Source organism: Serinus canaria, chromosome 4, assembly GCF_022539315.1.
Source record: "Serinus canaria isolate serCan28SL12 chromosome 4, serCan2020, whole genome shotgun sequence".
NCBI lineage: Eukaryota > Metazoa > Chordata > Aves > Passeriformes > Fringillidae > Serinus > Serinus canaria.
Genome location: NC_066317.1, coordinates 23,833,128 through 23,858,513, shown reverse-complemented (window position 1 = coordinate 23,858,513; position 25,386 = coordinate 23,833,128). Strand labels below are relative to the sequence as shown.

Genomic DNA, 25,386 nt, shown 5'->3' with positions numbered 1-25,386 from the left:
TCCAAACTTAAGCATCTCTACTCATAACCAGCCTCACAGTTTTGTGACCTCCTCTTATTACATACAAACATTACAGTGTTGGGAGGACAGCAGCAGATGTTTTTTAAACAATAGTGTCCTTCCAGTAGCATAAGCACTGAGAAGCTTTTCCTAAAAAGGGTGCAGTCTGGCATGCATAAAAACTATAATGCATTAGTTTTTTCTCATGCTGTCTTTCCCCAGCAATCCCAACCACTCAGTAATTTGTTCCAAAGTAAGACAGTGTTTGCTAAGAGGATGTCCTAACACCTCTCTCAAACTGGGAGGGTATTTTAAAGACATAACAGCGGTGCATTTACTAGACTTATTTGTAGGCTAAAATTAAACCGCAATGAAAATGTCAGGTGGTGCAAAACTTTAAGCAAATATGCTCTTCTTCTTAGGTTTTCATACCTTTGAATTAAATTTTATTCTTGCTATTCTCCATGCAACAAGTCAATGGAGTGAGAGAAGGGTGGGAGCAGGCTACAGGCACCCCATATTACTGCTGCTGCTGAGCTATTTGAAGTTTCCTAGTGTCAGTTAACAGGACATGTCACTGTGTCAGCTACATGAACCATCATACCAAACTAGATTAATTTGTTTACATGACTTACCCATTTAGCAATTGGACATCCTTGAGAACTTTTGCCTTCTTTCCCAGTGTAGACAACCCTCTCAATCCTTATAGCTTTACCCTTCTGTCCAAATCTTAAACAAAACAAAAATATGTACAGTAAGCAGATTCATGTGGTTCTGTGTGAACACTGAAAAGATGGAGTACATTTGCCAGTCTTATCTTAGAAAAATAAACACTATGAATTACAGGGAAAGATGTGCAATGTGTCTTAATGATTTTATTACAGCAGTGGAATGATATATTAAGAGAGGCAAATGTCTTTAATACATCTCAGATGGCTAAAAATTATCAGTATCAGATTAATATTACCAAATATTTTAGCCATTTCTTTAGAGCATTTGTTATAGATGACATTTTGAAAAGTGATTTTTTTTTAAAAAAAGAAGTCTCCTTCTTTTGGTCAAGAATTTTATATTTTATTTTAATTTCTGGGTTGAAGTTGTTTCTGCAAAATGTACATAATTAAATTGTCATGGAACAGCTGGCATGAAACAGTCACTTTATTAATTTTCTGTGCTTAGAGTGAATCAGTTTCTGGCTTAGTGTGAATCAGTTAAGTCAAGATTAATTTGCTTCATATCTATTTTTTTCAACTTTATAATCCTCTCATAAATTGTTACTTATTTACTTCTACTCAACTTCTGTACTCCAGATAGGCTCACAAGGTGCCCTCAAATAGCACAATTTGTGTGCCTTTTTGCAGGCAAGGTGGGCAAGCTCAGCTCTTGCTGAAGTATTTCAACAAGGGGATAAGGCTCTCAAGGCAGGCTATAGCTCCACATGCAAGCAGCGCTGTTGCCAGAGCAAAGAGGACCCACTTTCCAGGTGGAGATATGTGGTAAATGCCACATGAAGGATATCTTGACTCAATAAAAAGTGCTGGATGTGTTGAGCCAGTGCCAGGCATTTCTCTGGGATTGCCCACCTGCTGAGCCCAGGAGCACACCAGGGCTCAGGGGAGGCTGGGGCAGAACCTGCAGTGGCCGCCGTGTTACAGACTGAGCCACCCTGGCCACTTGGCTGCTCCCTGGGCACTGGGCAAACTGCACTTCCATCACCATCTCTGGAATTCTGCCGCTCTCACTGCTGTTAACTTTTAAAAGTCAAGTGTGGGGACTGACTAAATCAGTCTTCTTATTCTTTGCCTTTACCGACAGAGTAATCAAGGTATATTCCTGTTATGCTACCATTTAGTGATGCCTTAAGGACTTTTGACCCTTTTTCCTCTTATTTTGGCACTAAAATCTTGGTGACATATTTAAGGGTCAGTATCTGGTTTTAAATTTTTGTTGTGTAAAGGAAAGGAAAAATTCTTATTTTTAGATGTGATCTCGTTGTGAAGTTTCAGTGTCACAGGAAATTATACAAACAAAATGAAGTTGTACTACACATGTTCTGCAGGCAACTGTTAGGTCACTTTTTCCTGCATAGGCTTGGATATTAGTATTTATTTGTTTCTTTAATTAACCACATTCAAAAAAACATTTTTAAATCTTAACATTTTCTGTCAGTTTTCTAATCTGGATTGCAGGACAATTGTGTGGATACCTCTGTAGAAATATGTTGTACATTACACACTGGAAATTAAATGGACTTCCTCCCAAGTTTTTTCAACTGTCAGAAAGGAATTAGTGCCTGATGTTTGTCACGCTTGCTTTCAGGCCAAAGCTGATTGGCTTTAAAACTAGAGCAAATCTCAATGAGCATAAAGTAGGAATTGGGAGAAGGAAGAGGTAAAATGTCTGTATCCGCTATGGATTCTGCAAGAAATTAGTTCTGGTATAACTAAAATATTGTAAGTCTAAATCCAAATCCTGGCTTCTTTAGCAGTGCTGATACCTTAACAGTCTATCCATATGCATGGGAAGCCAGGTTAAAAGTGCTTGAGTTGTGATTAATGTCACCAACCGAACATGTGTGCTTGAGTATCTTTACAGCGAAGGGTTTGGGGTTATAGTGAAGGGTTTGGGGTTTTTTTTACTTAGAGTTACAAAATTAACTAATGAGTTCTGGAGTTCTTCAGTCAGAGAATTTAATCGTTCATACCATACAGTTGAACACTAGCCATTGCTCAAGTGGCTGCTGCTATACTCTCCTGAACCTGGCTGATTAGTTGCACATTACTTATGATATCTCCTAATTTCCTTCTACCAACATGAAATTAAATGAAATTCACAGAAGAAAAGGAAAAAGGCTAGGTCAATATTAAGAATGAAAAATTACTTTCCAATGTAAAAAAACAGAAAAAAATTCATCTCTATAATTGACATTACAACACGAAAGACTTTCCTCTTTTATTTATTATTTGTAAATACTAAAGAACCAGGTGATGAGAGCTCTAGAGATAACAGATGGTAAAGAATTTCTTCAGAGAATCAGTGCCCACTCTCCCTTCCCAGAAGGAAGCTGATTTATGTAGTTTACATTCACTTGAGCTGCTCCCAAAGCTGAAAATTACTGGGGCAAGACACGCACAAGAGTCACAGGGAAAGAGGTGCTAAGAAAGAGAAAGCACCTTAGGATTTAATCTGAAGGGTGTAATAGGCTACAAGTGCCCCATGGCTGTGCAGTGATGAACACAAGCTAACAGACCTTGCTAAGAAATGGTGCTCCTTAGCTCAGACCCAGCACTGCAATAATGCCCACTTGCTTTTGGTTCTGCAACTAGCTGGAGCTTCACTGCTGTTCTGGAGTCCAGATTTTTAAGGTACTAACAAACCAAATTCTCATCTGTGTCTGACTTAACTGAATAGTTTTTCTTTTCCTTTATGTTCAGGAGGAGCTGAATTCCCAGATACCTCTAAAAATCTGGTCATTATTGGCTACAAGTAATGCAGAATTCACAGTGCAGAAGTCACTTCTGTGACAGCTTTTAATTTGTGTATCTTAGATAGGCTGGTGGGGTTTGTGCTTACTCATATTTTTAAACAGCACATATTATATATCTTTTCTGTGCCTTTAAAAATTCCTGGTTTGGTTAGCATTGATGTAATAAATACACCACAGGATGCAACATGATGAGAGGGGATTGTCCATAATCAAGATAAGACTTGGGTTTGTGCAATACTCCAAGGCAGGGGAATGTTTTCTCACAACACTACTTATCGATTCTTGAGCTGAAATCCCATCCAGTAATTTTGTGGCACTCCTCTGGACATGAATGAATGAGATGTAGACATTTAGTAATTTTGTGTGGGGAAACTAATGCTGAAATTTGGTATTCTGCTCTTCATCCCCCTTCTCCGCTGGCATTTTCCTAGCCAGAGGGAACACCAGCTCCATGGCTGCCTTTGCAGCCCCTGCCAGCCGCCTTGCTTGGCAGGCTGGTGAGAACTTGTTCCGGCTTGGGTTTGCTGGCATCTGTCTGCCAGGGCCCAGCCCGTGCCAGCCAGCAGACTATTAGCCCTGTCAAATATTGTGACTCTCTGCTGAATAGCAGGGCGCGTAATGTTGGCAACACTGGAGTAGCTGAGGCTACAAGTAATTACTTGATTTGCACTTGTTTATTTCTTTATGTGCAAAAGCTGGAAAAATTCTGACATCCACAAAAGGATAAAAGTTAATCTGCTCTGTGCCTTTGCACTAATTACCTTTCTTCCATGATTTCTCTAATAGCTGCCACATTAGGACCGGCTCCTAGATGGGTATAGAAGGGACCTTCATCTTTTTCAATAATTTGCTCTGTTTAAAACAAAATAAAGGTTATTACTTTGAAGCTTAATTCTTTCATGTAAAATGTCACATTGCAAAGCTTACCTCTAGCTTGTTAGAAGACTGCTGTATGGGCTGGGGTCAGTTTTCCAGCACTTATGTCTGAGGTATTTGCCCACACAGCTTGTACTAAACATGCAAAGCAATGGCTAATCCTGCAAACAGCTGCGATAGGGACTATATGCCTTTCCCTAGCACAAACACTTATTCCACATCTCAGGCTCTACACTGACATTCAAATTGGCATTTTCCTGTTATCAGGGAACAATTGTTTCTCCTTCTCCCATTTCCTCCTCTCCCAGTATATAGAAAGGAGGATAAATGGGATAACAGTGGTAAATATTGATGTTAGGGAGCTGTATTGTACTTGTTTTTTACAGCACAGGAACTTACAGCTTGAAAAACTGGCCACTAAGGTTACACAGAGAATTCTTGCCACCCACGGAAAGACTGTGAAATGAACCCCCCCCCACCAAATTTGCTGAAAAAAATCATGCTCAAGGCCTGGTAAAAACCCTTGTATGCCAAGAATGTGGCCTCAGTTTTCTGTGTGTAGGTAGGACCGTATCAGCAGCCACAATACATGCTGTGTGTTGGTTTGATACCAGGAAGCAGGCTCCAGCTGTGTGAGAGAAATGGCCAGGCCCTGCCTGGGTTCAGGAGATGGTGGTGCTGTGCTGGCTGATGTCTGAATGCTGACTTGATGCTTTCTGCCATGCTAACTCCACAGGCTGGATGGGTGGTGCTGCTCTTGACAGCCAGCCTCTGGAAGCACGATGAAGGCATGGTATAAATATGAACGTGTCAGTGGGAATGGCTTAATTGAATCTTCTTAAGGACAATATTGATAAGAAAGAGCAATAAACCTATAGATTATGCTGTGGCACTGGGTTCTCCAGAGAGAGTTTCATGCCCTTATATCTCCTACTGTCTGCTAGGACTGAAGAATAAAAATGTAAATGGAGGATAAGTTCTTAAGTTTGCTTTGTGTTTTCAGTATAAAAAAAAAAAAAAGTGAGGATAAGGAAATAAGTGCCCAAAAAACTTGTGCTAACTATATGGAAGAAACAATATTAAAAAACCCCAAAAAATTACAACTGTGTTTTTGAAAAAAAAATCTTTTGAAGGTTGTTTCTTATCAAACAAGGAAGAGCAAGGAACTGGCTTGCAGAGTTCTTCCTGGGAGCTCTAGAAATACACTATTTCCTGGTTTTGCTCCCACATATAATCTCTGAGACACAGCCCCAACATTCAAAAAGGTAAAAAAATCCATTTTGCATTATGGAGGAGCATTGATTCAACTTTCCTTTTTTATAATTGATATAAAATCCTAGTAACTGAAACTATAACAAAAATTTTTATTTTCTTCTTCTCATTTTTGGTGCTGAACCTTTTGTCTCAGCCTGAATAGTTTATGCTGTAGAGTCTGAAAGTGCCTGTTACACTTGGCTATGTGCAGTGTCAGTACTGTATGAAAGCTTGGGCTAGGGGACCATGCCTGTCACTCTGCTTCCCTCTGCTCTATTTTTCCAGCTCTTGGAGACAGGGTTTGCCATCAAGCAACAACAAGGGTCTCCCCACTGCTATTTTTGGTGCTGCTTGTGTGGCATCTCTATGAAACTGTGGATTTCTTTAGCCTTACAGTAGACAAATGCCTGAAAAGGAGGATAAACTCTTGCAACAAGTGAGGAATAATCTGACATCTGTTTTTTCTTAGGCTTTACTAAGGGAAACTTCAACAATTTCGCTGTTAGAGCAAAAAATGGCCATAAGGCTCTAAAGTTTTGGACCAGGATAGTTTTTTTAAAAGCTGTATCTAACTTTGACAAATAAATTAAGTCATAAAGTTATGGCCTATTTTTTTATCAGTATGTTGTTACGTGTCTGCTGCTCAAGGAGAATGGATCTGAAGCCACAAGCATTCTGACTGAAAAATCAAATAGGTAATTGCTTTACAAAATAATGAGAAAGGGGCCTTGTGTAGGGTTGGTAAGTGGAGTAGGCATAAAAGTGTAAAATCCCAGTTTTATAAGTCTTCACTAATTACTGTTCTTTTAAAACCCCCAAAAAATCTTCCAGCAAAAACATCCAGCTAACCCTGTGATCCCAACTTGAAGGCTCATTTCCTTCCTGTGAACTATTACGTTTTTAGTACATCTCAGCACTTACCAACACAGCTGCAAGATGGGAAATCATACTGGGTTTTGGCAGGTGTGTCCAATAAATTTTTTACAGGCGTATCCAATAACTTGGAAGGTGAGTCTAAAAAATTATTGAGAACAGTTCCAGCTGTTCTTTTGGTCGGGGTTTTCTCAGCAGACAAGTTTGCTTGCTGATCTAAGATTGGGGTTTGAGTGTCAAAATCTGCAGCACTGGTATTTCGTGAGAGGATGGTAATAGGGCCTGCTGTTTCAACCTTCACATGTTTGGGTGATTTGAGAGTAAAAGTCTTATGATCAAACAGTGATTTGACCTGTATCTGTTTTAGCTGCTGCTCCATTGTCTCAATGATGCTCTTTTGTTGCATGTTCTCACAGCCAAAGTGCTGATTCTCTTGTTTAATTGTTTTTTTCCACATTTTGTTTTCCAGCTGTCCAGCTGATGGGCGCATGCAGACATTAGACTTTGTGCCAGCCTCAATTTTTATAGGCTTGCGTGCTGCACTGGGACCAATCTCAGTTTTGGGTTGCTGGTATGCTTGTTGCTCCTGTTTTTGCAAAAGATGCCACCTCAGAGCAGCATGTTTTTGAAAATCCTTAGGGGTCTGGGACTGCAAATGACAGCCTCTCTGGTCTTGGGCGTGGGGGGCAGTTTGGCCATGTGGTAAGTACTGCTGAGGGATCTGTGGAGTTTGTTTGCTCGGGAGGTCTTGGTTCAGACTAGCACCATAGCCCTGTGAGGGCTGGAGGGGTGGCAACTGCGGAACTGAGGCTTGTTGTGTCTGTTGATCTTGTTCTTGAAAACAATGATTCACATCTTGCTTTGCGGTCAAGTTATTTGAAAAATACTGCACGTGCTGCAAGTCCTGCATTTTGTTGGCTCCAAAGTGTTCCATATTTGCAGCGTTCCCTTTCTTCTCGGAAATCAGGTGTCTGTTGTTTGGGCAAGGGTGCTGGAGACTGGCATTTGCCTTCTGAGTGTAAAGGGGAGCTTTGTTGTTCATGGTCTGTACCTGCTCCAGGCCTAGCTGAGGGTTAGGCAGTGGGAATGCAGCTGATTTAGTGTACTTACTCCCAGTTTGGAAACATTCATCTGCTTTAAGTTGATTGAAGGATGTCCTGTCTAAAGGCTGCTCAGCATTGCTTTGGGGGTGGGGTACGGCTTGGGACAGGCCTTTAGTTTTCATTTGTGGAGCCTGCTGCTGGTTTGGGGTTTGCTGTGGACTGCATGGCAGTTGCACTGGATGTGCCTGTTTTTGCAGCATCTGTTGCAAGATGTGTGAATGCAGGAATTGCCCGTTTTCTCCTGGCTGGGGATTCAAGTGCTGCTGTTTCAAGGGGGCCCCTAAAGGCTGTTCAGCTTGTTCTGATCTTGGCTGGAAATGGAGCTGCTGTGAAGGGTGTTGCTGCACTTTGGACTTGAGAAGGGAATCCACCTTTGTGAGCTGTGGCTGTGGTGAGTGTTTCTGGAACGGCAGCTGCTGGTCAGCTGGGGGATGCGGCTGCAGCTGGGAGCTCTCGCTTTTGTACAGCAGAGGAAATTGTTCCTGTTGCATTATCTTCTGGCTCTGGGCCTGTCCTGAAGGCCCCTTTAATGAGTCAGGACTTCCAGCATACTGTTTTGTATAAACTGTTTGGGCTGTGCTTGCCTGGTACTGAAGAATTGACCGCAATAATGCTTCGCTGGGCTTCTGGGGAGGCTCTCCCTGGCGGAACTGGGTGGAAACCAGTTCTATCCAGGCTGGTTTTGAATAATGTTGAGCCTGTTGTACAGGCTCTTTCACTTGGTCCTTTTCTTTGTCACGAGTCTCAGGTTCTCTCTGTCCTGAGAAATGCTGATAGTGTTGTTGCAGCTCACCCTCACTTCTGTGTGCGTGCAGGTTTTGGAGGGGAGATTCTGATGCCAGCATCTCTCCTTCGGGGCGCTGCGGAATTGAGGCGGCCACAGCAGCTTGCAGGTTGCTTTCACTGACATCTTGTGACATTTGTGCCTGTTGCAGAAGGCTCTGCTGAGGTTGAAATTGTTGTTGGCTGAGGCTAGGACTTTCTGACATTGGTCCCTCCTGTTGCCCTTCATTTTTTATCTCCCCAGGAAGAGTTTCATCACACCTGCTGTCATAGGAGTGGTGTCCTTCTCGCACCGCGGCAGACAGTGCACTATTCATTTCTGGAGCAGGAGCAGTGGAGGAATCTTTGTGAAAAGTTGAGTTCTGTGTAAAGAAAGCACCATTATTTTCTGCTTGCTCAGAGTGCCTTTCCAGAGTAGTGCTCTGAGCTTGCAGGTTACTGCTGGAACTTAGAGAGAGGTCTTGGTTAGGAATCTGCCCTATGCTTCCATGAATATTACTGTTTCCTACAGGTAACTGGTGAGTATCAAAGCCTGGAATCTGTTGCTGTAGCTGTAGATCTGGTTTCTGAAGTGAACAGCTACCTGGCAATACAGGTGGTTTACTGGAGTCTTTTGTGTTGTAGACCTCAGTAACCACTACAGCTGGCACTTGAGGCAGCTCAGAGTTTGAGGTCTGTGGGGAAGTGATCTTCCCTGAGGTATGGGATGAATGTGTTGTCTCATAGGACAACTCATTAGTAGCCTGACTGGTAATGGCATTGATATGAGATGTGTTCTTCTGCATTGCTATGGAAACCTGTTCTGGATAATATTGAGACAGTGTTTTCTCCAGGAGTTCACCATGCATGCTTTCCATGGAAGAGGCAGAAACTGTAGCACCATTAGGCATTGGCACTGCCTTGTTCTTAAGTAGTAAGACAATGTCCCTGTTATGGCAATGAATATTTTCCTGCTCCTGCTCATTCTGAATCAGAAGGTCATGAGGGTTTTCTGAACCAACGCTGTTGTATCTTGTAGACAGTATCAAATCTGAAGCTTCATTTTCTTGTCTTTTAAAACTCTCAGATTTCTTCTCACTGTAAGAATTGGAGACACTTGGTTTTTCACTATTGTCCTCTGGCTCAGCTTTTTCTCCATTTATCTCTTTATCTTGTTTCACTTTTTTGCTCTCATGAAGTCCATACAGAGAGGGCTCACTGAAAGTGCGTTTGATCCCACCATTTTGCATATATTTGGAATATACTTTCTTTTCTTGTAAAAGGTCTGGGCTAACACGATTGTTTGGACTTCCCTTCGGGTGGGGCACTCCAAAGTTGCTTTTATTGAAGAGTGGCTTATGGTCTCCATTTACTTCCACTTCAGACCTCTCTGTTGCTGGACTCCCGTTCTGTAGCTTCACTGCAGAATGCTCTGCCTGGCAGACGTGAGAAGACTGTGGTATTAGAAATGGACTCAATCTATTGCCGTCAACATGGTTGGTTCTGTCCTGTTCCATCTGGCCTGCTCTGAGGCCATCCACAAGGCTACCCTCTGAACGTATCTGAAAGAGAAAAGAAACAGGAGAGAATCTGTCAGTTTTAGTTTCCATTGAAGGACAGCCAGTAACTGGCAATTCCTGCAGCACTCAAGCACCCCTTGCCCTGGCCAGCTCCCACACACAGCATGAGCCTGCAAGCACACCCAAGAGGGGTTTCACTATCCTAGTGCTTCTTGCATCCCCAAGTCTCCCTTTTTCTAAAAGGTTTGTTCTTCAAGATAAAAAGAGAATAAAAATACAGAGTGACTTCCTTACCCCCATTTGACACACAAGAAGATATTTTACCAGAAGAAATCTCTCACAGTGGTGCAAAAAGTATTCTCTGCTTTTGAATGATTTGCATAGACTCCTCTGTCATCACATTTTGCCCTTGGTAAGGCAGAAAGTCATGTGGAAACTGTGGTTCCCAAACTTGGTGCTAATCCTGTAATTTGATCAAGTGTGCCAGACCTCTTTTGTCTGACTTGAAGGAGTATTACCACCAAATTTCCAATTAGAGGGGAAAACTTTTTTTTTTTCTGTCCTGAGCTGTCAGAGAAGGTCTTTTAAAAGTGGCATTCCTGAAGACCTCGCAAGTGGCACAATACACAAGACAAAGCCATACTTGACTGCTGTCCACAGGAACTCTAACAGTTCATCAGCAGATCAGTAAAGTTGAAAGAAATAGAGTGATTTTGGAAAGGTTTGATGGAAATGCTTTTTTTCAGGTATCAATATCCTTTCAAATTTACATATAGACATCAAGCATGGCTTAAACCATGCTTTGGGTTTTGAATTGAGCTCTGCAGCTGTGGAGTTAGGATTTTTTCTTCTTTGTTGGAATGGGAAATCCCATTTTCTCATATACTCTTTAGTTACAAAGTGAAGTTTTTAGCTGGATAAAAGTACTGACAATGTACAGTAAGCAAATTCCATACAATGACAAGCTAATCCTGTTCACATGCATCTTCCCAGAATTCACAGACCCAGTTAACATAGATAAAGCCCTTGTTTGACTCTGCTCGTAATTTATTCTTTGTTGGTTTATGGTTCTCAGCCAGTTACAAATGACAGAAGGCAGACTGACAGTGAGTCTTACAGATTTGAAGTTGCACAGAGAAAATTTGGATATATGCATGTCTGTTCTGAAGCTTTTATTTTTGGTTTGCATAAAGGAGAATCTGAAAGGTTCTCCATTACCAGGTCAGCTCTGCTTGTACTGCAGAGTCAGGAGAAGCATGACATGTGGCTGGTATTGCCACTACACAGAAAGAACTATTATACTGAAAAAATTCTCCTATCATGGTTGCTCTGCTTATGTATTTATCCTACATTAATATTTTAATGTTATTAAAATGTAAATTTAAATGTTATTTAAATGTAATTTATATAGTTTTCAGTACATTATTGCCTTAGTTTAGTAATGTGATTCTAAAATGCTTTTATAAGTAATATTAATTCATTAAATACATTGCATCCAGCAGAATTCTTTCTGCTTGCAGCTTTGATTTCAGTAGCAGGACAATTCAAATGCACACTTTCACCAGCAAGCACCTATATGATAACTTGTATTCCTTTCCTCCAAATGCCAGACTTGTTTTTAATTTTACTTTTGACCTCCTGAAGTTTGTTTTTTTTTCTTCCTTTACTCAGTTAATGGGTATTTTTAATGACAGAAGTAGAGAAGTTCTCGCTGCAAGTAATGATACTTTAAAAAAGAATTTTTGCAGGGAAAGCTAAGAACAGGAAGATGGAAAAGTATTCTTGTCAGTCTTGCCTGGGTTTTTTTAATATGGTAGTGTAGGTTTATTCCCTTCTAGAGGTATTTCCTACCCTAGCTTTATAGTATCACAAGACATTAGCCTTTGCAGCTTTCCCAGCGAGATGATGTTCCATGCTTAGCAGAAAGCTGTGTGAAAAGGAGTCCTCTGATGTGTCATTCTAGGCCAGGCAGCAGAACGATGCTCCCAGAGTGTCTCAAAAATAAAATGCCAGATTAATTTGGAAGCCAGACTTTGCCTCCACACCTTTCATTCCTAAAAACTGCAGGTGAACCACAGACATGAGTGTATAGGCTGCTGCATTTTGTGAGTATGAAATGAAATAAAGAGCACCATAGTGATTAATACCATGCTGTCAAGCTGCTTCTAAAAGATTTATTTCTTTAAGAAAAGTTTTAGTCTGTGTGACTAAGCTGCGAGAAACTTTGTCTGGCCCCAAAATCTGCCTTGTGGCTTTTTTTCTGGTGTACCTTGTGGGTTGCAACCAAATTCCTTCTGGGAATTCCCAGGCAATCTTTCTTCTCAACTCCTTACTATCTATCAGATAAACCCACCATTTTCTTTAGAAGTGGGGGCTCCATGACTTCTTTAAACGTAGCTTGCAAACCCCTCAAAGGAGCACATCTGTGGTCAGAAAAGAGTCTTAGATAGATGCTGTTCTCAAAATCCTCAAGGTTATCTTGTGAGATGAATTACTGTTCATGGCATTCTCAAAGATCTCATGGTATATTCCCCCAAATTCTGACCACTTTCAGTGTAAAAGGGACTGGTGTTAGACATTGAAAAAAACATGAAAATCATTTGGTTCTTCAAAATACAAAGTTAATTCATGCATTGGAAGTGCCAGATTTGCATTCTTTGAAATGCATCTAGGATTGGGGTAACTTTGCATTATACTTCTTTCTCTCACTGTCTACACTTAAGTTATTCATTAACCTCAAGTCCCACCTGAGTAAAAATCTTCCTCAACCAACTACACAGCAAATGTAAAATAATGTAATTGGTATTGTCAAACTGGCAAAAAATAAATGTCTTTATTACTGGTTTTAACTGGGAACTATGAAGTAGTACTCCTACTTGCTTGCACCTTAAAAAGTCTTTGTGGTTGTCCTTACAATCATTGTGGGGTGAACTTTCTACCTCTCAAAGTAAATCTACCTTCCCCCAAGTGCAGCAGTTAGTCTTTTTAGTCTTTCCCATAGCTGTATTTTATCCAGACCATTTAGAAGCTCCACATATTTTTCTTCAGCTATAATTCATTAAAAATTCAAGTCACATCATCAGCATCTGTGAAACAATTACTGCATCTAGGACTGACTCTGCAGTCTAATCCATCATAATTATGACTGGCCTCTTTGAAGATGCCACGATGCATGACTTAAATATAGCACATTACTGTGCAAATGGATCAGCATCTCATCCCACCAATATTCATTCAAGATAGAATTCAAACTACCACTGTTTGACTTTTTTCAGATGCAATCGATGTAAGTACATTTATTTCTTGCTGCACATAGGGCACAAACTGGAAACTAGGCACTGAATGAGAGCCTGAGATTTTTTTGTTGTTGGTTCATAGCTTATTTTCTATAGCACCTGTATCTGGGGAGTTTGTGAATGCAAAGCAGCTCAGTGAATGAATGAATAAATACACCCACTGCAGGGGAGCACAGTCGTCTGCAAAACTGGGCAAGATTCCCAGGAGAAAAAGTAGGTGGGGAATTAGCTGTGGTAGAGCACTCACAGACCCAAAAGGACCAAAAGGTGGGATGTCAGATGGGTTTTTTCCCCCTTTAGAGTTAGCCGAGATAGACATTTATCTCCCCTGAGTTTTTTTTTCCCCAACAGAAATACACATCCTCAGATCAAAGCCTCAGCTGACTTGTGCTGAACTGATTATTGGTATGAGACTTGGGAAAACAGAAGTCAGATACCCAGAAGCTTGTTGATGGCTCTCTGGGTTGTTCCTGGGGTGTTGCCACAGCCTCCATCCTGCTGGCACCCTTCTGCCACTGCCAGATGACACAGAGGTCTAAATTGCTCCCAGACAAGAAACCCCTCTAGCACTTTCTCAGCAGGAGGTGAATTTGCCCATATGCCTTGCCAAACTCCAGTTTGGTAAGTTGTGCTTTTTGCTTACACTCTCCTGCTTCTCTTGTCTGTGTACAGTAGGTGGCTTCACTTGTGACTGCGTATCCTTATGTGCTGTTGTGCAGTTGCATCTCTCCTCTGAAGCTCATGTATCTGGCAAAGAGTTCTAAATACTGAACTTCCAACATGTGAAAAAGCTCCTGAAGTTAGGGGTTTGGGTTTTTCCCTATTTCACTAACAAATGAAAATTTGAGAAGAGGCATGAGTGGTTATTACTTAGGTAAGGGCACTCATGCATGACATCGTCAGAAAGTTCAATTTCTGTTCTAAAACCTGAAACCTTCTGGACTTGCATTTCTGCAAAATTGTTTCTGATTAACCCTATGACAAAGCTTTCTCTTCTTTAACATTGGAACAAGATGTGTAAGCAGTTACAATGATGCTTAACACCAGGATTTGATATTATGGGATATGATTCCCTGGCCTAGCTCAAGACCAGTTGCTGCAGCTGTGCCCTCGGTTAACACCTGTAAGCAACTGCCAGTGTCCCTAGAGGAGAAAAGACGTGCAGTGAACTCAGATGGCAAAGGGGTGACACATCGAAGCTCCTTATTAATAAGACATTTCCATTATTGCTGGGATAAAAAGTTGAACACATGTGGTATAGTTCAAGGATTTCTTATATGTTTTTGCACTGAAGGTACTGTAGTTTATACAGAGAGAAACCACACATGGAAACTTAGAGGACAGACAAGACCACAACAGGTTTGAGAGATTGCATTCATACCTAAGGTGAACTGAGGCTCAAAACCCCACAACATCTCCTAAGGATTTGCTCTGCTCCTTACCAGCAGTGCTGCTGTGCTGCCCCACTGCATATGTGATGGTGGAGGAAAACACAGTGAAACTTCAAGGCAGATGTAAAGGAAGCCCCAGAAGGACAAGGACATTCTGTTGTTAGCTGAGCTCTATGGCTTACAATAGAGTCCTTTTGCACTATATTCAACTGTCTCTTCATTTGGATCGTTTATTTATTTAGGGCATTAGCAATACTTTGGAAAAAGCTTGGATAAGGATGCCATGCTTTGTCTGTCCCTTGAAGTTTTTTAGTTAAAGCTGTATTTTTTCCTAAAATATGCATGTTGCTTTTTTATTGTAGCTTTAAAGAGCAGTTAAGGGGTTAATCTTGAAGCTCCTCAATGACACTGTGACTGTATTCTGCAGAAGGTCATATTACATGAATATAATTGTCTTCTCTGGCATTTACATCTATGATAATCTGTGTCAAACAAAAGAAAATGTGGGATGGATAAAACTTGTTACCTAATTTATAGCCAATTTATCCTCAATTTACAGAGAAAATGGTGACTAGTGAATATACATATAAGCAGACATACAGGAATGAAGAGCATGGGATTTGTGACATATGAGGATTAATAATTCATTAAATCTTCTCCAAGCCAGATGCTTCAAAATTCATGCATTTTTAAAATCAACCAGTCCTAAACCCCCCTCAATTGACTGACACCAGCTCCTGCATTTCAGTGATACAATGATCTAATTTCAAAGGCACTTGAATCAATTTGATTTTTCACCTTAATACAGAGGGCATGATAGTAAAGCTAAATGGTGATTTCCACTTGCTACATTACATAACCATCAACAAGACTGGGTACTGTGTAATTTCTACCCAGATGTGAAAAATTGTACTATTCTAACAACTGCATAAAATCAAGGGAAGTAAAAATTAAATGCCTTTACAATATGGATGGAAAAAACCCAATCATGCAAAGGAAATGAATTCAGGATTATAAAATATGAGTAAACATAAATTAAAATGTTGTATCCTACAGCTCTCCAGTTCCCATTTTTTGTGATTTGTGTTCCATACAAACTTTGTACCTAATTGTACTATGTAGCACTTCTAGGAAAACACCACAGCTCCTAAAGTAGTTGCTTTAAATTCCGCTATGGTATGACCAGATAAGAAATGTCTCCCTAAAGGTCAAACTTTAGAACCAGATTGAATTTAAGAAACAAAAGGACGTTCCCGTTGCAATAACCAGATCATTCAAGGTGAGGTTGGCATCTCTGTCAGTTCTTGCCAGTTATGAGCTCTTTTCCTTAGTTTAGGTTTGGAGTGTGGTGGATCCAGGTGGTTTGTATGGACAGGCCATTCCACAGAGCTGCAGTGTTCCCCAGGTTAGCTTTTTGGTACTACCTTGGGTGCTGGGATGCCAACATACTCTAAGAACGCTATTGCTCAATTTCTTGAGCACCACCCTGACTATTAGATGTCTTTAACAAATACAGGGAGGCTGAACTAAAGCATCCTCTCATCTTTGCTGGTTTTTTGAGAATCTTTGTATCTGACAGAAAGAGTTATAGCCTTAAATCTCAGGGGTGCTCAAGTAAGTGTGTGTAGAATGAGATGCTTTTGCATAATGAGAAAATTCTCTGTGAAGTCTGGGCCAGCAAACTTATTTCAAATTGTGACCCACACAGGACAATTCAGTAATTCCACAGTGCCTGTGAATGAAACGCTGGCAGAGATGTTTGGGTTGGAAAACAGAACAGTCTCTTTTTCTTCATCTCAGTCCATTATGCTAGGCTAGGTGTGTTGAGCAGTGTTAATCAGGTGCACAACTGGTGCTTTGACCCGTTTCTGATGTCTGGAGAAAGGATGTTATCTGAGGGATGATTTTCCTCTCAGTACTTCAGCTACTCCATGTGTCAAATGGCAATGGTGATATAGGCTGCTGATTAAAATCAGCTCCCTGAGAGCAACAGCTGACTTCTCTTGCTGTTCTGGCCAAGCTCTGCAGAGCAGCCTCTTGTGAGCATGCCAGGATAAGCAAGCGTTGGTGGCTGAACCGCTCCTCAAGGCACACTTGATGTTATCAACCTGCTGTTTAAGGAGGGTTACCAAGAGGTCACTGTCATCATTATCTTCCACTTTCTGTGATCTTTGTCCATTTGGCTTCAGACCTGGATATAGCACGGATTTCTTGGGTTGATGACTTCCTAGCACCAGTCAAAGGTCATTTATCCATGATGATTTCATCACAGCTTTTGGCAGAGTGAAAAACCACTGGATGGAAAAAAAGAAGAACTGGCAAGCTAAAAATTTCAAGGTTTCATTGTGTTGTGTCAGTAACATTAGAAAATAGATGTATGAGCGGAAGAACTGATAGAAGACAATAAAACCTTGTGGGCTGCAGTGTCCTCAGAAAACCTATTTACACAGCTCTGGCTTCCATTATCCTTTGAACTTCAAGTAGGAAAACCTGTTGGTCTCACAGTTCTGTTGAAAACAGAATTTTTTTACAAAATTCAGTTTTCTTAAATTTCTTTTTAAAAGTTGAAGATCATACTGAGGAGAGTGGGGAGAATGCAACGAGAATGTTGATGGCTCCAAGGTGTACTCTGGCTGGTGCTACTGCTACTGTCCAGATGGTAAAGCAGAGCTTTCAGCCCTTTTAGTGGCCTCACTACAGTAGCCTTTACACCCCTCTGCACATTCTTCCTCTGTTTTTCTCATGGCTCTGCCACACCTAGGCTGGGATGTTGTAGTGAACTCAACTTTTGGCTGCTGTGTTTTGAGAAATGAGAGGCAGCCAAAGAGGCAGCTCCCACACTAGAGTGTGCCATGTGTGTGCTGATAAAGCCAAGGGGCAGGTTCTGGGGATCCCTGCCAGGGCCAGTGAGCCATGAGATGCCCTATGTCCCTATGAGAGATGCTGCCTGCCCCTGCATGTCCTGCTGGGGCTTCACTTGCACACAGTGGAGCTGGAGGAGTTGAGCCAAAACAAGGGTACTTGTTTTGGAAACATCTTACACTGTTTTAATTGTTGCATGATTTAATTTCAAAATGTGTTTTCATTCCACCTGTGATTTAATTTTATTCATCCCAATTTGTGCCTTTCGCGACTTACAAACCAGACCAATTGCTCATAAACATATGGGAAAAATAGGTTTGTCAGTGCCCTGTTCCTTGGCTTCAGGCAACACCAGCCAGACCTGTATCAGTCCACTCCAACCTGTTTTCAAAAGTCTCTGATGATGAGGGTTGCATAATAACACACAAGTTACATGCAATAATAATCTAACTTATTAGAAAGCTTCTACCATTTAAAACATAACCTTAGATCAGCTCATCCCATCTGCCACAGACATGCAGAGCAGGTTTTTTTCCTTCTGTGCTATGGCTTCCTTCTCCCTATGTAACTGAAGACTATCATTAATGCTCCCCTCTTAGACAGAATAAACAACCCAGTTCATGACATCCTGTCTCCTCCCTGGGTGGATCTATATCCATACCATTTGTTCCCTGACCAAATGCATGGAGGTCACATAGCAAATCCACAGTCTGTTCTCTGGAGACATTATGCACATGCTACACTCTGCTAGATTTTCTCCAAATTCAGATGCTTGATATACGAGCAGCCATAACATGTATCTGTATAATGCTCCAAAAACCTGTATGAATTACCTTGACTTTCACCTCAGTAACTAAGCAGTTTTATTCCCTCATTGTATAAATCACACTGAAATCAGCAGAATAGACTTGTTACTCCTAGCAGAGCTTTATAGAAAAAGTTTCCTTAAAACCTTTCAGTAAGCTCAAGTCTTTGAGCTACTTGCGCAAACATCTTTTCTGACTTCCACTGTTGCTGAGGCACCACAGAAGATAAGAATCTAATGCATTTTTAGAGGTCTATGAGAAGATGCTCCCTGGAGCTATGGTTGCCATTCAGCTTTTCTGCATTTGTGTGTGGTCTTCAGGAGCAGCTTTCATGTGGGCTATTGCAATCTACATAGAACAATGGCATGGATTATTGGGCTGAAATCCAGATCTGAGAAAACAGTTAGTTACCTCTCCAAATGTACCAGAGATGGAAGACAAGGTGGTTTTGATGACCAGAGCCAGCTGACAACCTAAGAACAGTTGAGGTCTAATCCTGATAAAAGCAAAACTCTGGGAGAGAAACAAAATGTGAGCTGGTGCTGCCGTACCACAGTTCCAAGCACACAAGAGAGCTTGGCATGGGTACTGTTGCCGATAGGTTTGAGATGAAGATGTGGGACTCTGTTTTCATTTTGAATACTCAGTATATAAGCTTGGGAAGAACTTGGTCATTGATCTTCTTAGATGAAAAGGCTCAGAACCCAAACAAATTGCCAGTCGAAAGACCCCAACTACACATTGTGGCAGCATTTATTGAGGAGCTGCAGCCTAGCTTCTTAAGCCTGGCTTGAAAAACGTAATTTCTGTAGTTACCATCTTGGTTACAGAATTTTTCTTCCCTTTCTAATTTTAGTTTTATATCCCTTTCCAAGAGAGTTTTTAGGGTTTTCTTTAGAAGACTGCTGTTAATCTTGTTCTGAGGATAAAGTGATAGGCTCCAGTTTGTGCTTCTACAACTGAGGCTATTTATCAGTTACTTCTTATCTTGTTCTTTCCCCACTTACAAAGGATGTGGGTTTTATGTATAGCCATTTAAAACTTCTTAGTATTTAAGCATAAATGGGCAGTATATAGGGAGTTCTATGTATTTTGTGACAAGAAACATTTAGGAAAACTACTTGAGAAAAAAGATTATTACAAGGATACAGGCTTTTTCTTTTCTGTGGAATATCACTTAGGTATTCCAAGGAAACTGGAAACCAGTCTAGATTTTGTGAATGGGATGATTGCTTAAAAACACAGCTCGAGCAAGAAAGTTTCTCCCTTTAACTAAATTAAAAGACTCGGAATTGCTGTGCTGAGAAACAGTTGGGACCTGAGAACAAGCTGGCATTCCTGCTTTTCTTTAATTTCCAGTAATTCAAAGGAACATTGTTTCTCCTGTTTAATTTTTTCCCTTTGTGGCGGGATGCAACATGAAGAGGCAGAAAATTCACTGCTGCCAAGCTAAAAGGAGCCAGGGGAACTGGCAGATTGTGATTTAACTCTCACTAAGACTTTTAGACTCCCACAGCTGACACTTGGAAGAGCGGCATTTGAGCAGTCCTGAAGGGAAGTGCAACACTTCTCTCTCTGTCCTTCCTTTTCAAATATTTTCAAAGCTTTGAAAACAGTCGGTTGTTCTTCTTTCTGGCAGTTCGCCACTTGCTGCCGGCTCACATCAGTTCATGGTCTTCTGAGGTATCTAGTGGCCTGCATGGATTTGAGAGAGTCTGAAGCTCTAATGAAAGACCTTTGATATTTTGGGACATTTAAGAGACATACAGAAACGGGTGAGTTAAAAGAGCTGTTGTCAGCCTCTGCAAAGCCCACTTCGTATTCTCAGTCACGAGATACCATTTCCCTAATTGATTATTGTCTGTCCTCAACACAGCCATGAGCCTTGCTCTTGGTGCACAAAGAAGCAGTGTGGATGAAAGGCTCACCATTGTAAAGTACACACTCAACTGGATTTAGAAAGCTGGGAACTACAGACAAATCTAAGATATGAGGCTACTTTGAATGAAACTCATAAATCATAGCTGAGACTTTTTTCAGCTTGAGTAAACATTTTTCTTACAGATGATGAAAGGTAATGGAAGCCTTTTAAATGCCTCTCTTTAGTCTTTCTAAGAGAACCTAAGCAGGGGAACTCTCCTCAAAAGGGTCAGGTGACTTTTCATTCTTTAAATCCACACCTCCAGCAATGAAGACTTGATCCCACAAGCCCTGCAGAACTGCTCCTACCTGGCAAGGTTATGCAGAGTGTTTGCCAGGCTAGTCCTTCAGCCAGCAGCCTCATAGCTGTGGTGGTCTTGAGCTCAGGAATGCAGGTGTAGGAGAGAACGCCCTGCATTGTGTGTGTGAGTTCCTGTAAGGGTGTGCGTGTCCTCATGTGCCAAGTGGATTGCACAGCACAGTCCCTGCTTTTCTTGCCAACAAAAACCTGTGGTCTCTCTGTCACCCCTGTGCCCCCAAAACACAGCAGGAAGAGAACAGTTTCGGGGGCGAGCAAGGAGATGATAGGCAAGGATTAAGATCTGATTTATGCAACTGGTTTTACTCAGAAGAAATACAGTGCAGACTGTGACTGGTAGTGTTACTTCTATACAGCCTCTGGGGGCAATGAACAGCTGCTTTTTCTTAGGAAAAAAAAAGCCATGAGGAGTTGGGAGAAGAGAGGAGACATCTATCAGGATACTCAATGTCTAATGCAGTCAGTTAAGCTAATATGAATGCCACTGTCAAATGCATATAAGGGTACTTTATCTTTGGTTGTTAACCTTTGAGGGTCAGCCAAGTTGATTATGAGAAAATGAGCTAATAATTTTACTGTGGGAAGGGTGGGGGACAAGGATGAATGGCAAAATTTATCTGCTTATTACACTCCACAGCAAACAAACCTTCCTAACAGCCTCATCTAGCTCACAAAAGCTTTCTGTGGAAACAGTGTTTAATAAATGAGATATGTCCCTCAGCTTCCCAAACCAAAATTGTCTTAAAAGTCTTTGATAGGTATTGGTGATTAAGCAGATGTTCTGAAATGTTAGTTGCACCTAAAATTAGAACTGGAAACAAAATGGGGAAAAAAATATCCTGGAGTACCTGCAGTTAACCTTTAAAAAAGCATATGGAGGACTAAAGCAAATCAGGTTAATGCTAGAGATAGAATATGTCCCCATACTGCTGTGCATCAACTGTGCAGCATGACAGAGAGAATTTATTATGTCATGAAGCTCTTTGGACTTTATGTTCAGGGTGCTGATGGCTCTAAGCCCATCCTATTTCCTACCTTTTCCCTCTAGCGCTTTTAAAGTCCTGTGACTGATAGATCCCAAGAAAACCATGCTCCTCTCTTCAAACAGAGGGGCCAGCTGAGCATGCAGTGTATACAGGGCACGTGTCAGCATCACCCAGCAGAGCCCCAGTCCCATACTGGAAATTGCTGGGGATCCCAGCAGCTCCCTGCCTGAGCTCCCTGCCCCTGCCCCAGCCCTTGGAGCTGTGGAGGCAGAGATATCTTCAGAGTTGTTAGATGTTTTCTCATACACTGCAATATAACCAGGCAGCACAAAAGTCTTAGTCTGCCCTCCAGTTTTTCTGTCTTCATTGAAAAAATTCAATGTCTTGAAAACAGCTGGTACTACTTAATGATCTTTTGGTAACTAAGGCTGATTCCTTTTGTTATGCTCTCTGAAGATTAAATTTTGCTCTGGACTCTATAGCCTGAAGGAGGCTATTGTAAAACAAGATACTCGGAAATCATCAAAAAGATGTTCGAGCTAAAACAGAACACCAAAACATTTTAACTCTAGTGGTGCTGCTGCCAATGAGTTAGAGAAAAGATCCTGAGATTATGCTAAAACCAGTCTGGTATTGTGGGCTGATGGCTGAGAACCTGCTTTGTAGAAATGTGCACAGCCTTGTAAATGAATCAAAACTCCATGGTATGGAAGATGCTTCTTTGAAGTTCGGTTTTAAATCCTGACTTGGTCAAACAGGCTATCATGGAAATAACTGGATGCTGGTATACGCTACTGTTGCTTGAAATTAAAGGAGGGAAATATAAAGCTCAAGAATTGCAGTCCCTTTTACAAGAGACACATTGGGAACAGCCTGTGTCTGCTGAATACTGAAAAGCTCAATCAGGATTCCAAAGGAAATTGCTATGAAAGATTAAATATATGGTCAGCAGTAATAACTCTCCCTCTGTTTGTTGTGTCGGATTGTATTTGTGTTGGAGGAAAAATTGGTGTACTTCAGATAGCAACAAGGAAGAGAGAGATTTTCCATTACAAGGTTAACAAGAGGAAGTGGATGGGGTTGAGGGAATGTGCTCCACAGAACTACAGGAAGCTGAAGCTGGAGGAAGGCATTGCAGCAGCTAAAGACTGTGGCTAAAAGTTTTGATGACTAAAAACACTGACAATAGTCTTTAGAGATGAAATTACCAAGGACTGCCAACCAACAGCTTACAAGTTTCCATTGTTGGTATACCCCAGTAGCACCTGTGGGGGTTGGACTGTGAACCCTGGAATTGACAGACAGTGACTTTTGTTGGGTGGTAATTACAGAGGCTTCCCCCTGGATCTGGCTCACTAGGAACCTACTGCAGAATTTGCACTGACTTATTTGAAGGTTTAAGCTCATGATTTGCAACTATGGCACTCACTTCCAAGTAACTGCAATAACTTTGATTCAAATCAGTCTTTATAGGAACTGGCCCGTGCAACCTTCTGACGCCTCCCAGTGCAGAGCAGCTCCATAGGCCTTCCTTGTTCTGCCAGCTTGCGCTAGAGTACCCTCCTCTATCTAGCCTGGCACCAGCACACACACTGAGGTCCCACCTGTGGGATTTGTGAAGCCACTTCTTTGAGGCTGTCTCTGGAGAGCCCTCCTGCTCCCCACAGAGTTACTGAATGACACTGGGGCTTGCACGTGACACCGCTTCCTTTCCGCTCCAGCTGGAACAGGGCAGCAGCCTTTGCCAGTTGTTTTGCTCATATAGGTCACAACCACAGATGCAGACTCTCAGGCAACTGCAGTACCCAATACATAACAATGCACAAAATGCAGGAAAAACATTTTACAAGCACTCTGAGCATCGTTGTTGCCTCTTTCTGCTAAAGCTACAGACATGTATTGTGAATACACAGAACCAGGTTAATTAAGGCAAGTACTGCCCGCATTATCTTTCAGGAGTAGATTTGCACTTCACACATGAAGACGTGAACATTAAGTAGTGAATGTTGTGCTGAGCATAACTGAGTAACGTTCCCTGAAGGATTCAGGGTGGCCAGACACTGTAAAACAGTGGCCACAGGCCATGAACTGTGTACAGTGTGGCATGGCAAAACGTTGAGCACATAGGACAGGATATAGGGTGTTTTTTCCGACCAGGAGCTCAGGGATGAACTATTCATAGGCATTGTAAAACAAACAGCTACGCTTTTTAAGTTTTAAATGAACTTGCTTGAGTTGAGACTCACTGGGTTTTCAATAAGCTGACTGAAAAGAGGAGCAGCTGTAACAATCTGTTATTGACTTTTTTTCTCATTTGTGACCTTATCATCATTTAGATTTAGTTTTAGGTACAACAATTTACAACAAATTTACAACAATTTAACTGCAAAATTATTTGGTACTTTATTAATATTTTCATTTCTGTGGACTGTACATGGAAAAGAGGACCATAAACTTTTGCATCCACTGCAATGGATAGAAAAACTGATAGAAAACTATCTGTAGGCCAGATATCAGATTTTTATGCAGAAAGGTTACAGATTCTAGTAACTTAAAGGCGCTACTGTCGATTACAGGAAAAGCAGTGATGGTATTTTGTATATTGGTCATGCCCCAATAACTCCCACAGTGCTCTTCTGTTGTAACACTGAGTGTTTCATGGCTTGACAATATTTATTTGCATTCTTTGTATTTTTTGCTTGAAGGGAAGCTCTTCTGTAAGCCTTTTTAAAAAAATAACAAAAAAATCCCTTTATTTTTTAACTCTAGTTTCTGTATTTCTCATCTTCTCATCTCATTCTAATCTTGTCTTTTCTTAAAGGGGAAAAAACAGATTTATAGTATCTGAATGAAGAAGACAGATGATATTAAGTACCTGACACCTCAAAAGAGCAAAGATCATCAGCTTTCTCTTTCAATGTTAGTTAGACAGTGCATTTGACAAAGTTAGGCTGTCAAATAGATCATCTGCTGGGAAGATTTACACAGTTCTCTCACTTGTTATCTCTACCCGTGACAGAAAGCTTAGTTAAAATCAAGTCACCCAGATAAAAAATGAGAGACTGTGCTTCTTCACTTAAAATTTTTGGTGATTTTAAATGCACAAAGTAGATGCATTCGTTTCCTGCCCTACATGATGTTGATCCTGAATGTATATTTAGCATCTGAGCATTTGAGGCAGAGCTCCGAAAAGTCAAAATGACAGCACAAAGTCTGAGATAAGAGGGATATTCCTGAAAGATTCCCCACAACCAGGAAGGTATGTAAATTAATGCCCCATCTGACTTTGGTCCATGTTCAGTGCCTGTCTTACAAGCAGAACTGAAAAATGCTTTGCAGAGGAAAACTGAATCAATGTTGGATGGGCAGAAATCTTTCTTTCCTCAGTTCTACAGACTTCACAGCTGGTTGCTTTTATTGTCTTCATTTCAACTTTAGCTGTATTTGAGGGCTGCTGAGGAAGAAGGAAAATCTAGGAAAATCTTGTGCTTATACTTCTTGTCTCACAGAAAAAGTTCTATAATCCTTTTTCTTTTGTTTCTTTCAATTGTAAAACAGAGCCGAAAATTTTCTTGGCTGCCTTTCAGGGTGAAGGAAAGGAATTATTTCCTAGCTTTAAATGGCATTTTAGCAATTCAGAAAAACAAGCTTTCATTTGAATAAAGAAGAACAGTATCATCACCTTGTAGCAGGTGATACAAGTGGTATAGCAAGATTTCTGGTTTTGCAGGGGTAAACCCTAGTTCTGTAGTTCGGACATAAAATAGGAATCTTTGTAGGTAGGAGAAGGAGTTTCAGAAATGCATAATCCTTGTCACAGTTGACCTTTTCTCTCCTTGAGCTTAAGGGTGTTTTCTCAAGAAGTAGAAATTCTTGTTCTTGTTCTTGCTGTGCATGGAGGAGATAAGGACAGTATCACAGAGGGAGGCAG

General features: G+C 41.1%; 1 protein-coding gene across 3 annotated transcripts in view; it reads right to left on the bottom strand.

Moving 5' to 3' along the window:
• The window catches only part of TET2 (tet methylcytosine dioxygenase 2), a 72,581-nt gene that overhangs the window by 14,208 nt on the left and 32,987 nt on the right, over nt 1-25,386 (bottom strand). For all 3 annotated transcript variants that reach the window (XM_050973311.1, XM_030238907.2, XM_030238908.2), the window contains exons 2-4: nt 6,539-9,917; nt 4,249-4,339; nt 636-729 (exon numbers count right to left, since the gene is read on the bottom strand). In XM_050973311.1, the coding sequence (XP_050829268.1) occupies nt 636-729; nt 4,249-4,339; nt 6,539-9,872 (3,519 nt within the window). In that variant the 5' untranslated portion in view covers nt 9,873-9,917. The remainder of the gene's footprint in view (nt 1-635; nt 730-4,248; nt 4,340-6,538; nt 9,918-25,386) is intronic.